This window comes from Anser anser (assembly GCF_964211835.1).
Source record: "Anser anser genome assembly, contig: SUPER_W_unloc_1, whole genome shotgun sequence".
In the NCBI taxonomy this organism is placed as follows: Eukaryota; Metazoa; Chordata; class Aves; order Anseriformes; family Anatidae; genus Anser; species Anser anser.
In genome coordinates, this window is record NW_028154231.1 from 341,748 (window position 1) to 354,462 (window position 12,715).

The 12,715-nt window shown below is 44.5% G+C and overlaps 1 protein-coding gene across 9 annotated transcripts in view; it reads right to left on the reverse strand.

The window, feature by feature from the left end:
• The window catches only part of LOC310888815 (protein ARK2N-like), a 65,017-nt gene extending 52,959 nt beyond the window's left edge, over positions 1 to 12,058 (reverse strand). For 2 of the 9 annotated variants that reach the window (XM_083852421.1, XM_083852417.1), the window contains exon 1: positions 11,438 to 11,592. Coding sequence is in view for 4 of the 9 variants with exons in the window: in XM_083852414.1 (XP_083708540.1) it covers positions 11,438 to 11,492 (55 nt within the window). In the remaining 5 variants the exon portion in view is untranslated. Of the gene's footprint in view, positions 1 to 5,150; positions 5,210 to 10,710; positions 11,414 to 11,437 lie in introns of those variants that run through there. The other 7 variants (XM_083852415.1, XM_083852414.1, XM_083852413.1 and 4 more) reach the window with 7 other exon arrangements.
• Positions 12,059 to 12,715: the final 657 nt, after the last annotated feature.

Genomic DNA, 12,715 nt, shown 5'->3' on the forward strand with positions numbered 1-12,715 from the left:
CAGGCCAAGGACTTTTCGGCTTCTCGCTCTGTCCTGCCAGCGAGCAGGCTGGGGGTGCAGCAGGAGCTGGGAGGGGACAGACCCAGGACAGCTGACCCAAACTGGCCAAAGGGGTATTCCATACCATCTGGCGTCATGCTAAACAATATATAGGGGTGGCTGGCCGGGGTGGGGGGGCCGGCTGCTCGGGGATAGGCTGGGCATCGGTCAACGGGTGGTGAGCAATTGCACTGTGCATCACTTGTTTCGTACACATTATTATTATTAATACTATTATCATCATCATCATTATTATTATTTTCCTGTCTTAATAAACTGTCTTTATCTCAACTCACCGGCTTCACTTTCCCGTTTCTCTCCCCCATCCCAGAGAGGGAGGGGGGAGGGTGAGCGAACGGCTGTATGGTGTTTAGCTGCCAGCCGGGTTAAACCACAACACTGCCCATCTCTCCAGCCGGTCCAGGTCTCGCTGAATGGCAGCACAGCCTTCTGGCGTGTCAGCCACTCCTCCCAGCTTTGTGTCATCAGCATACTTGCTGAGGGCAGACACTATTCCCTCATCAAGGTCATCGATGAAGATGTTGAACAAGACTGGACCCAGCACCAACCCCTGGGGAACACCGCTAGTCACAGGTCTCCAGCCGGACTCCACCGATCACCACCCTCTGAGCTCAGCCACTCAGCCAGTTCTCAACCCACCTAATATAATAATACCCAAGTCTACTTCATACTAACAGAATAATAACTTGGACAAACACCAAAGTTGTGCCCACTTGTGGCAGAGAATCACACGACTGAAAATGTGGAGTTCCAGTGACTGGCCACTTCCAAATGTTTGCCTAAAACCTTTGCAGATGTATCCGCGTATTTGCCATGCCTTCTTTTCTACTCTAACCTGCTTCCTCACCATTAACATCCATCAGGCTTCTTAACGCAGCAAACTCATCAGTGCCATTCTCATACTAACACTGTGTGGATAAGCCCAACAACAAAATGCTTAAGTAATTAAAAACTAATCAATCCACAGAATTAAACCACTATAAAAAACCTAACTTGCATTATGACAAACAAGGATGCTTTCTGGACTTCCCAACTGCTGTCTTTTGCACTCCTTCACCTCCTCCCCAAGGATACCACACATTTTTAGAGGGAAATAAAAGGCATATGCTAAGTATCACACATACCTCTGCACTTAAAACAACACAAGTGCAACCAGGAGTCAATTTAACTCAAGACAGTTGACTCAGCGCTGTGTGGATGCGCGTACACAATGCTCTAGATCAGATTTTTCATAGCACTGAGCCACCCCCACATGGATACTGTGTAATTTATATAGTGTTCCTTTGAAAATGCTGTCCTGAAGCTGACTCATGAGCATACAATTCTACCTAGGGCACATTTCTGGGAGTGGAGTTGGCTCTTTATCAGATGATTCATAAATCAGGCCTGGTAGCAACCCTAAAGAATAGGGCCCTTTCTGCAAGGGACATGGTAAGAGAACTGAGGTGTGAAACAAAAGAAGAAGGGATTAAAGTAATGCTCTGTTTCAACTGGTTTTGCATAAACAAACCGAAGTTAAAAATAGACTTGTAAGGAATGGTCGAGCAATTCGTGCCACTAAGGGATTTGAAGGGTTAACATTGAGGCCTGGGTTTAGGTGAGAAGAGAACAAAGGGATTTCTTCAGAGAAAAACTGCTGACTCTGCACGGACATGCAGTAGCTTCTGACATCCAGCCAAGAGACCACTAGATAAGGAGGAAGAATATGAGCCTCCCCGTCCGAGAGGCCCCTGAGAGACTAACAGAGACTGATAAGCAGGTGCCCCTGGGAGGACTTCGGGTTCGGGAAACCAATTATAATAACCTTGCCTCTTCTAGAAGTAGTAATGAATATGTATTAGCCTAGGAGCATAAAAACCAGCCGCCTTACGTAACAGGTGTGCGTCCTGGTGGAGCAGAGACTCCCGGCACACCCAGCGCTGTTTGCTTGCCTCTATTCGTTTAATAAATTGTAAACTTTGATTGTAATCCTATTTGGGACTCAGTCATTTATAACAGACTGCTCCTACTGCAGGCTCAACAGGCTGGAAAATACAAATTAGTCAATGTGGAATAAAAGCTACAAGCATATGTATTAAAACAAAGGTTTGTCAAACATCCTTTGCAACCTTTAAAAGCAACATTTTTCATTGTTAATAAGAAACAAGGTTTTACATTTAAATACAGGTCTTCGCATTATAATGTCTAATACACATATTCTGCCTCTTCCAAATAAAATAAACTATACAAATAAAATAACTACCAACTATGGGTTAGTTTACAAGTTGACACAGACTTCCAGAAACATTCACCAGCTGCACTGAAATCCCACAAAAATCAGCCCTTGTAAAAATAAGTCCATTAGCATACAGATAAAGGCACATTTACCCTTCTAAAATACAATTTCTTTCTCAGAGCATAACTATTGTTTTTTTCAACTGCACAATGACCTAAAGTCTACAGCATTCTCTACTCCATAAATTACAGAGGGCATATTTTTATTAGTATCTGTTCCTAAAAATTTAAGAGTTTCACTCAGATTTTCCTTATTCTTTCAATAAAACTAGTGGTAGAAATCAATGCAAGGAGAGGCATACTTCATTTCTTTTTTTCTCTGCCACATATCAGTGCTGTGGTTTAACCAGGTCGGCAGCTAAACACCACACAGCCGTTCGCTCACCCTCCCCCCTCCCTCTCTGGGATGGGGGAGAGAAACGGGAAAGTGAAGCCGGTGAGTTGAGATAAAGACAGTTTATTAAGACAGGAAAATAATAATAACAATAATGATGATGATGATAATAGTATTAATAATAATAATGTGTATGAAACAAGTGATGCACAATGCAACTGCTCACCACCCGCTGACCGATGCCCAGCCTATCCCCGAGCAGCCGGCCCCCCACCCCAGCCAGCCACCCCTATATATTGTTTAGCATGACGTCAGATGGTATGGAATACCCCTTTGGCCAGTTTGGGTCAGCTGTCCTGGGTCTGTCCCCTCCCAGCTCCTGCTGCACCCCTAGCCTGCTCGCTGGCAGGACAGAGCGAGAAGCCGAAAAGTCCTTGGCCTGGTGTAAACACTGCTCTGCAACAATTAAAACATCAGCATGTTATCAGCGCTCTTCTCATCCTAATCCAAAACATAGCACCCTACCAGCTACTAGGAGGAAAATTAACTCTGTCCTAACTGGAACCAGGACAATTAGCTTGCACAAGATCACCCTACTGAGGATAGCCATAGAGATGTACTATCTTTTTCTAAGATCTTGAGTTTAACAAACTTTCCCATTTTACCTATCCGTTTCTATTAGTCAAGAGAAATGGAAGAAATGTATTGTGCTTCCTCCGTTGGTTCATGCCATTTTAAATAAGCAAACCTCTTCTCCAGAAACATTGGTCCGTTGTTCTACTGTGGTCAATAAAGCAACTCTCACAGAAACGCCACATCTTAAACTGCTTGGAAACAACAGTAACACTTCAATCCTGATCTTCAGAGTCCAGATTTGCTTTCTATTAAGAACATTTATCTGTAAAAGCCTGAAAGTAATCACACATTGCATTACCCGCTAATAGCTCAAAAGGCAAGAGCAATATAACTTTGAAGTACGAGTCATCTCACTGCTGTCTCCAACAAAATCAAAGCAGATCCAGCACAGACAGACACAAACACACTGTACCCTGCTGCTGTTGTTACTTGGAAAATGTGAAGCAGCAGTGAGTGCTGTGGGACACTCATACTGCAGCTCCACGAGCCCTTCAGCCTCTCCAGCCACTGTAAGGAGGCAGAACTGCCTACCTGTTGCTCCGTCTGCGATTTGACTTCCCAGAAGGAAGCTCCCCACCTTATCACAGGGCCAGTGGACTGAACGAGATCAGAGAATTGCAGTCCAGGAGAGCAAGGTGAGCAGCCTAACGCAAAGGACAGCAGTGACAGACCTGCAGCGAGGGAAAACACTGAACAATTCACCTGATCTCGCAAAATATCACCCCGTAATTAAACAACTCTTGACATGGGGAGCACAGACACACTCAGAGAGCACTTTTTTGTCAAGTTCTGTGCAACTGCTCCCTTCCAGTTATGGGGCTGCCTGCCTGCTCCTGCGCTCCTCTCACAGCTGAAGCAGCAGAGGAAGGGAATCACCAGCAGCTCACAATCTCTTAAAGCTACCTAAAAGCCAAAGTCATTCAATGGACTAGCAATGGTATGAATTTATGACAGCCATCTGTCTTAAACAAAGATGAGTTAACAGACATATTAAGCAAATTTACAGTCTACAAGTATTTTACGATCAGCCCATTTTACACATCTTTGTCACATGTTAGTATGGAGGGAGTAAACGCAAACCACATTTCATGTATTTTAAAGCTTCAAATACTTTAATTCAATACCAATACCGTGTTGTTTTTTTTTTTTTTTTTCCTCCTCAAGCCAGTATCTTCCTGCCACACGTGGCAGTGACATAACCATTTTATGGTCTGGACAGCTGAAGAACTAGGTGACAAACCCAGACTCTACACAAAGGCTGGAAAGGATCTATAAGCCTCATCCACAAGTTATTAACATTAATTTTTTGATTTAACTATTAAGCTAGAAGTGCAAAATCTAAATGCTGTGATATGAAATTGCAGTAGGCATACTACTAAAAAATAAATGGCATTAATACACTAAAGACAAAGTCATGCTGCATTCAATCAAATTATGAAAATTTTAGCAATAGTAGATATCAACTGCTCTTGGGCTGTTATTGACAACAAAGTCCCAAATTTTTTTTTAAACCAGTAATCAGAGATACCAATTCATGGTAATTTTTTGGTGTCTAACAGATTGCTAATGTAGTTTTTACACATCCAATGTGCTCCACTAAAGGAAGCGCTCATGGCACTGCTCTGTTGTGACCTAAGGACTCAGTAAGCAACAGACATAGCTCCAGCAGAAACAACCTGCTGCCTTCTCACTAAGAAAGTTCACCTGTGCTGCTGGACTGTAACCAAGACCACAGCTAACAAGACAGCCAAACTTTTAGTCTGTATTTTTACGAATCCTAATGCACTGCTCCTTATTTGAGGTTTCCTAAGAAACTACTGCAACAACAACAAAAAAAAATTCTCACAGGACACAGCAGCCATAGATGTCTGGACGCAGGCAGAATGCAAGAGACTGGGGTATGATCTGTTACGGAAGGAAAACAGAGCACGTAAGGAAAAAGGACAGTGCAGGAGAGGGTTAATTAGCTTTTGACAGCCAGCAGGTGAATAAATTAGTATTAGGTACACAGGTTGGTTCTACAACTGAACAAAAGCTACTCTGGGTATTTTTAAAACACAACTGACTGGGTCAGAAACCAACTGCATGTGCATTATGAATAATGCTTTTAATGCTGTTTTTTACTATCAGATACTTCCTAAAGTATTTACTTCCAGTTGACATAGGTGAAGAAATCGGACCTTTGCTATGAGAGGACTACAGACCAGGAAACAGACATTTATTTCCCACAATGTACAGAAGACTTTGCATATATTTGACTACAGGGATTAAATATCAGCATACCTAAGAGAACACCGAGTTACCAACTATAAAGAGAGCAAAAGAAAACTAGATGGTAGTTTTCATCAGTACCATGCAGGTATTAACAGAAAAAAGCCCCACTTACCCTTAAATAAAAACACTATTTACCCCCAAATGATTTTTGCATTACTGTTCTTTACTTAAGAAAAGAAGCTCATATGGAAGAGCTTTCTTAAGAATAATGCTAATAGTTAGCAATAGAAGACGTATAAATAACATATATACAACCTTCTTAACAAAAGAAAAAGGTAGAAGAAAAAATAGCATTAAGTTTGGAATATTAATTAAATCCCATGGTGTTCATCCAACACAGCCTTATCGTTACTGTAGCTTTATGAATTCCATAGGAACAGTGAAATTCACTACAGCTGTTAAGTAGAACAAGCACTTTCATCTTATAATCCAAAAAAAGAGAAATCAATTGTCTTATCGAACCCACTTTTAAACTATGTGAGGTCTATAGCTTCATAAGCCCTCAAAAGTTATCTAACTACAGTATGATACTCACTAGATTTCCCTAGCTTAGTTTTGCTGTATTCAACAATTTCTGGAGTTTCTGTTATTATAGTGGGCTGATGAAGACTGTAGATCAAGCATGGCCTGGGATCCAAAGCCTGTGAATTGCCTTTAAGATGACTTACTAATATCAGTAGCTGGAGCCATGGAAAATAAAACTTCATCTGGTAGGTTTTAAAAAAAAAAAAATCACACAAATATTTATTTTAACTCCTCATAGATTCTACACAATGCTGATCCAAAGGTATTACAAGCTTTGAAGGAACCACAGCTACTGACAACTCAAATGGTATTTATAAGTAATTCAGCTCATGGGCACTGTTACCTACAAGCATGTTTTTTCCCACAGTGACAACTTCATTTCCAAAAGACATCCTGTGAAACACAAGGAGGCCTCAGGCTACCGAAATTTCATCCAACTTACTTCCTCAGCAGAGTCTAAAAAAAAAAAAAAAACCCTTATCTTACATTGTATTTCTAACAAGAGTACATAGGATTAATACACAGCTTCCTGACCCAGCCTTTATCACTCTTCTTCCCTAAAATTTTGCTTGTACCATGTTACTTAGATCTCTCTATAGCAAGAGCTGGCATTCATATCAGACTTGAGAAGAGAAGACAGAGGGGATCTTATCAATGATTACAAATATCTTAAGTGTGGGAGACAGAGGGATTGGGCCAACCTCTTTTCAGCGGTCTGTGGGGACAGGGCAAGGGGTAATGGCCACAAAATGGATCACAGGAAGTTCTGCACCAATACGAGAAAGAGCTTCTTCACAGCGAGGGTGACGGAGCACTGGAACAGGCTGCCCAGGGAGGTTGTGGAGTCTTCTTCTCTGGAGATACTCAAGGCCCGTCTGGATGCCTACCTGTGCAGCCTGCTCTAGGGAACCTGCTTTGGCAGGGGGGTTGGACCCGATGATCTTTCGAGGTCCTTTCCAACCCCTACAATTCTGTGATTCCCACAGAGCAAGAACTGGGAGAGTAAACTGAGGAGTCCGGAGATTTCCAGCTGATTAGAAACCAGGGTAAAGGAGAACCGTGCTATCTTAATCTTATCTGGCTATCATGTTAAGTTGCTTCTTTTTACTTCAGCAAGTTTGACAGGACTGTTGGAGCATACAGTGAAAACTGCTATCATGGAAACATAATATTCCCAATGAAAAACAAATTACTGAAATTGTAGAAACTACTCACAGACAACTGGCATTGCAAAGTCTGGCACTTAGCTATTCCCAGCTCTGCTACTGCGAGTCTCTTGGTCTCTATCCATTTTGAATGAATGGAAGTGAAGTCTGCTTTCTCCGAAATAGTCTTGGAAGACTAACGACCAAGCACTGTGAGACAAGACATTACAGAAGAAGCGTGGCAAGAACATTATCCAACCACAGTCAGTCTCTGCCTGCTCACTTTCAGGAAATTCTAAAGCATAAAAGCAGAAGAGCATCCTGCAGGACGCTGCAGAAGTCTCACTATGAAGTCAAAGCTACGATCCAAGCATACTGAAACAAAAATGCTAGCTTGAGTCTTCACTACCTGCATTTAATTTCTGTCCACCTGTTCTTATGGTTTAAAAGCTCCCAGCTTGAGATCTAACAGCTTTTAGCTGTCTTCTGGGAGATGAGTATCACAAGGTGCGATATGGCCAAAGCCTGTACACTATTTTGCTAATTAAATCCATTTGTGAACATTCAAGAGGCAGGCTATGTGTTAAAATTGATTACAAATACTTTCTTAAATAAAAAGGCATATTACGTTGGATCACTCTGAATCTAAAGATGACTCGCCACAGCCACGTTGCTTGACCTCCCTGTGCATTCAGTAATGCATCTGCAACAGTGTAACAGCAACACCTCAGCTACTGAGCTGCATCTCATTTCCAGTCCTGAATGAGTAATCGGCACGTGCCTCAACTGCAGAAACAAAGTCACATCCGGGCAGAAATTACTATACCATACCAGCTCTACTCCTGCTCATCAGCCATGTGAAGAGGGAACACAAACAAGTGTGAACAAGCAACCACAAATTTCAATTCTAACTCTTCACAGTAACTGGGTGAGTGACACTGTATCAGTCACTCCAGGAAAGTTCAGAGATGGACTCTTGGGATAAGGCAACTGCAGAGGCTTACATTTATTCTATATCCAAATTTGTACTTAAAAAAAAAAAAGTTGACAGATACTGTTCTGTTTCTTTTTTCCCCTCAGAACTGCCCATTTGTAGCAGTTACATCCTAGCTCCCAATTTGCAGACTCAAAGCAGTAATTTTCGCTGCAGCAGATCCCGGTGCCGTAACAGCTCAGCTGCCCCACAGCTACAGCACTGAAGTCAAAGGCACGAGCACCAGTTCTCCACCAAGCTCCGATTTGTGTGCTGGAAAACTGAGCCAGAAGTGGTTTCCCTGCTGTCCTGAACACAGCCTAAGCTGCAGTCTCAGAGTTGTAATTGTGCAGCAGCACTTCTTTATCCCAGAGCTCTTTCCCATCCCCAAGCCCATCCCGCTCTCCCGCTGCAGTTTCATTTTTGGTTCCCCACTGCTACCCACAACGCACAAGTCAGCAAATGCTTTTTAAGTTCCGGTACTTCTTCCCAGGAGTGCCTCTTCTGAAGAGCATTATGTGCTTGCTGCTACAGTACCGAAATCTTTCACTTTGATCTAGTAAACGTGTTATTGAGTCTGTTGCCCAGTTTCTGTCAACGTTTATGGGTTTCTAAGCCACGTGGTCAGCTGCAGACAAAAACCCAGAAGCAGAGATTGACCCCATGCTGTCAGAAAGTACCATCAACCCACCACCTTTGAGATGTTACAGAGAAGAGACACAGGTTGCTTGGAACAATTTACTCATGTGAAAAGTTTCCAAGCTTTCAATGTTTTTAGCGTTAATATTTTGGCCAGAGGGTAATCAGACAGCTCACACAAACTGAAGCCACCTCAGCGCAGCGTGTGGAGGCTCCCACCTCAGTAACAGATGTGTAAGTGAGATGCTGATATCCAGGTGGGTCACAAATGGCACGAGCATCCTTGATGGAACAGGGGGATGATGGGATCATACGTAAGAAATAGCGAAGAAAGTGAACAAAATCGGTTCTGGCCTTGGAGGCGAGGTGAAAAAGCCTGCACTTTAAATGTAAACACCCAGCGAGGAGACAGGCAGTGAGGAAAAACGAGGCAATTATTTCTTGTTGTTCTGATCAAGTTACACCAACTTATCTCCCTAACGCTTAGCATTCAAAGCCCCTCATGATTCTCTATATTTACTCTTTGTTCATCCAATCTTATTTTACCTCATTAATCCCCACCTCCTCCCCACTGTCAGCTGCCCACGCGATCTGCCTGTTTGCCAGACACACGCAGACATCCTTCCTACCCCTCCGTTACTGGTTACAGCACAGCTCGGCTTGCCTGTGTTGTGACCACCACGTATTTACCGTTCATAACTGCCTTGCAGTCAGCTTCGGGTTTCTTCCCTTTTTGCTTCCCCCCCCCGTGGTACCCAGCTCGATGCATCCACTCATTTCCCAACTCGTTTTTTGTGCGCTTCGGGTTTTACCAAGCGGGCAGCCCTCATGCAAGCACAGAGGGCTGCACCACAACGCACATCGTGTGCGAGACCATATGAGGAAAGAATCCTTTCCTCTTCCTGATTTCTCAGGAATTTCTCATCACTCCTTTTTGTGAAGCTTATGTACTAGCCAACTAGCAATTAGCTCGAAGAGCAAACTGAAACAGTCAACACATTATAATTAAAAATTCAAGTGAAATGAGTCAAAAATGAGTCAAAAGTGTTATTCTCATACTTGAGCACAAATACCAGCTGCCTATACTCACGCACTGCCTTCCCTCACTCCCCGTCCCTCCTCCTAGCCACCCAGACAAAATACCAGCCTTGTTGGTATGCCAGAACCACAGAAAGCAACCTTTTATTAGCTTTCAGTGTTTACGTGTAATCTGAACTCCATGTGAGGCATTTGAGTTTAGCAAACACACCTCACGAGTAACTTACTGTTCTCCTTTGAGGTCGTTACAAACTTATTCCCTCCACAAAAGCAGCTTTCCCTCCTCCAGGGCAGCAGGGGAAGCTGCACTGCTGGCACTGCCTGACTTCAGCTCTTCTATCAGAAACGGCAATTACGGGCATGAAGAGAGGCAGGAGGACCACACAATGAACACCTCAAAGGAGCACCATACCCAGTTTCCACTTATTTGGAGTGCATAGTATATCACCAAGGTCAGACCTTAAGTTTATTAAAGTATATTAAGTTGCCTAAATCGATTAAGACAAACATTTTAAGTGTAAATGTTTGTCTGCTGTTCTAAGGAAACAGATAATAAATTTGCACTTAAAGTTTTTAGCTTGAAAACTTTAAGTATCCTATCCTGTGAGACTGCTATTTGGCCTCATGCTTGACAAGTACCAGAAAAGACTTAAAACCAAATAAAATCTACTTGGAGGGGAGGTGTTTAAGAGGAAACTTACATTTTTAAGGAGACGATTACGGGTTCAAAGCTTTACTGTTCATTCATTTTTAAAAGCCAGAATTACAAGCCAATTAAAAATATATATATATATATATAAAACAGGACTTACACTTATGCCACAGCCTCTCCACATCCAAGTTGTTACAGCCTTTGAGGTGCAGCGAGGAACTTTGTGCTGGTTTAAAGCACGCAGGGAGTTGCAAGCAAGACCTCGTTTAACTCAGTTATCGCAGTTAGGGCTTCACAAAGATACCTACAGACATCGACACGCGCAGCCGGATCCCACCATGAACAAACCAAGACATAATCACAACGAGGAGCTGCCAAGCAAGGCTGAAAGCTCCCTGCCAGCTGCACAGCCACCCAAAAAGAGGAGGGGAGACTTTCCGGAGCAGCCTCGTAGGCGTTTGCCTGATAGCCTCAATGCAAAGTTGTGATACTGAAACTGGTGAAAGTGCTTGGCTGCTGCAAGCTGCTCGGTCTGTCCCTCTTTTTATTTAAAGAGGAACAAATGACAGAGTTAAATTTTATATTCTCCTTGCTCAAAGCCACAGCTGCACCCACTACACCTCATGAGCCAATTCGGGCTGGGTGAGTGATGACACCACAACTTTTCCCCAAAAAAACACCCCCTCCCACACCACCAAGGAAAAGGAGGCCACGTACAGCAACGGCGGGGCGCGCAGCCCCAAACCTCCGCTTCCAAAAGTTGTGCTTCTTTCCCCAAAATCACCCCCGGGGGACAGCGCCCGTAACCCCTCGGGGGCGACACCAGGACGGGTCACGAGGTAACGTCGGCGACAGCGGCCGAGCCCGGCCGCTCTGCCCGCACTCACCTGGGCGCTGAGGGCCCCTCCTGGCCTCCCCCCCGGGGGACAGCGGCTGGGGCATGGACGACCGGGAAGAGCCGAGGTCGCCACTACGCCCCCGACGCCGGAGAAAATGTCCCCGGAGGCCGCCAGACTCCACCGCCTGCCGTCACTTCCGCAGCCGGAGCAGGCGAGCGCCGCGCAGAGCGGCCGCCGCTCCGCAGCGCCTCGCCGCGGCGGAGGCCGGCCATGGGGAGCGGCCCCAGGCCTCGGACGTGTGGGGACCGGTGTCAGGGTCGGCCCTCGCCGGGGCTCACAGCAGCGGCCCCCTCAGGGATCCTCTGAGCCCCGCCGCCGGCCCCACGCTGCCTCAGTGCAGGTGGTGAATGTGGGGAGTGAAAGGAAAGCAACGTGTTTGGGAATAAAGGGTTCTGCTGAGAGAGGGAGTTAGGACAATCTTAGCAAATACAGATAGAGCGCTGACAGTATCAAACTAGTGGATGCTGCTTAATCTCTTTGCTAACTATAGCATACTGTGCAAATTAACTAAAGCAAGAAGCCTTGGGCCCCTTACCAAGGATAGTCTCTTGATAAGAGTGTGAGCCTGATTCATGGAAGAACTCTACAACTCAAAGCAAATGAGTTATAAAGTAGGTATGTGGTTTATTTTGGTGCCGGGCACATGCGGGATAGCTCCCAAAGGCATGCGCACCCCAACAGGGCAACTTGCCTTGGTTCTATGCAGTAAAGAGTTACATATGGTGGTCCATACACTGTACCGTACATATACCGTACACTGTACCGTACATGTACCGTCCATACCGTACACTGGTGGTGGTCGTTGGGGGGTCGTGGGGATGAAGGCTGTTATAAATGACTGAGTCCCAAATAGGATTACAATCAAAGTTTACAATTTATTAAACGAATAGAGGCAAGCAAACAGCGCTGGGTGCGACGGGAGTCTCTGCTCCACTAGGACACACACCCATTACGTAAGACAGCTAATTTTTATACTCCTAGGCTAATACATATTCATTACTACTTCTAGAAGAGGCAGGGTTATTATAATTGGTTTCCCGAACCCGAAGTCCTCCCAGGGGCACCTGCTTATCAGTCTCTGTTAGTCTCTCGGGGGCCGCTCGGACGGGGAGGCTCATATTCTTCCTCCTTATCTGGTGGTCTCTTGGCCGGCTATCAGAAGTTACTGCACGTCCATGCAGAGTCAGCAGTTTTTCTCTGAAGAAATCCCTTTGTTCTCTTCTCACCTAAACCCAGGCCTCAATGTTAACCCTTCAAATCCCTTAG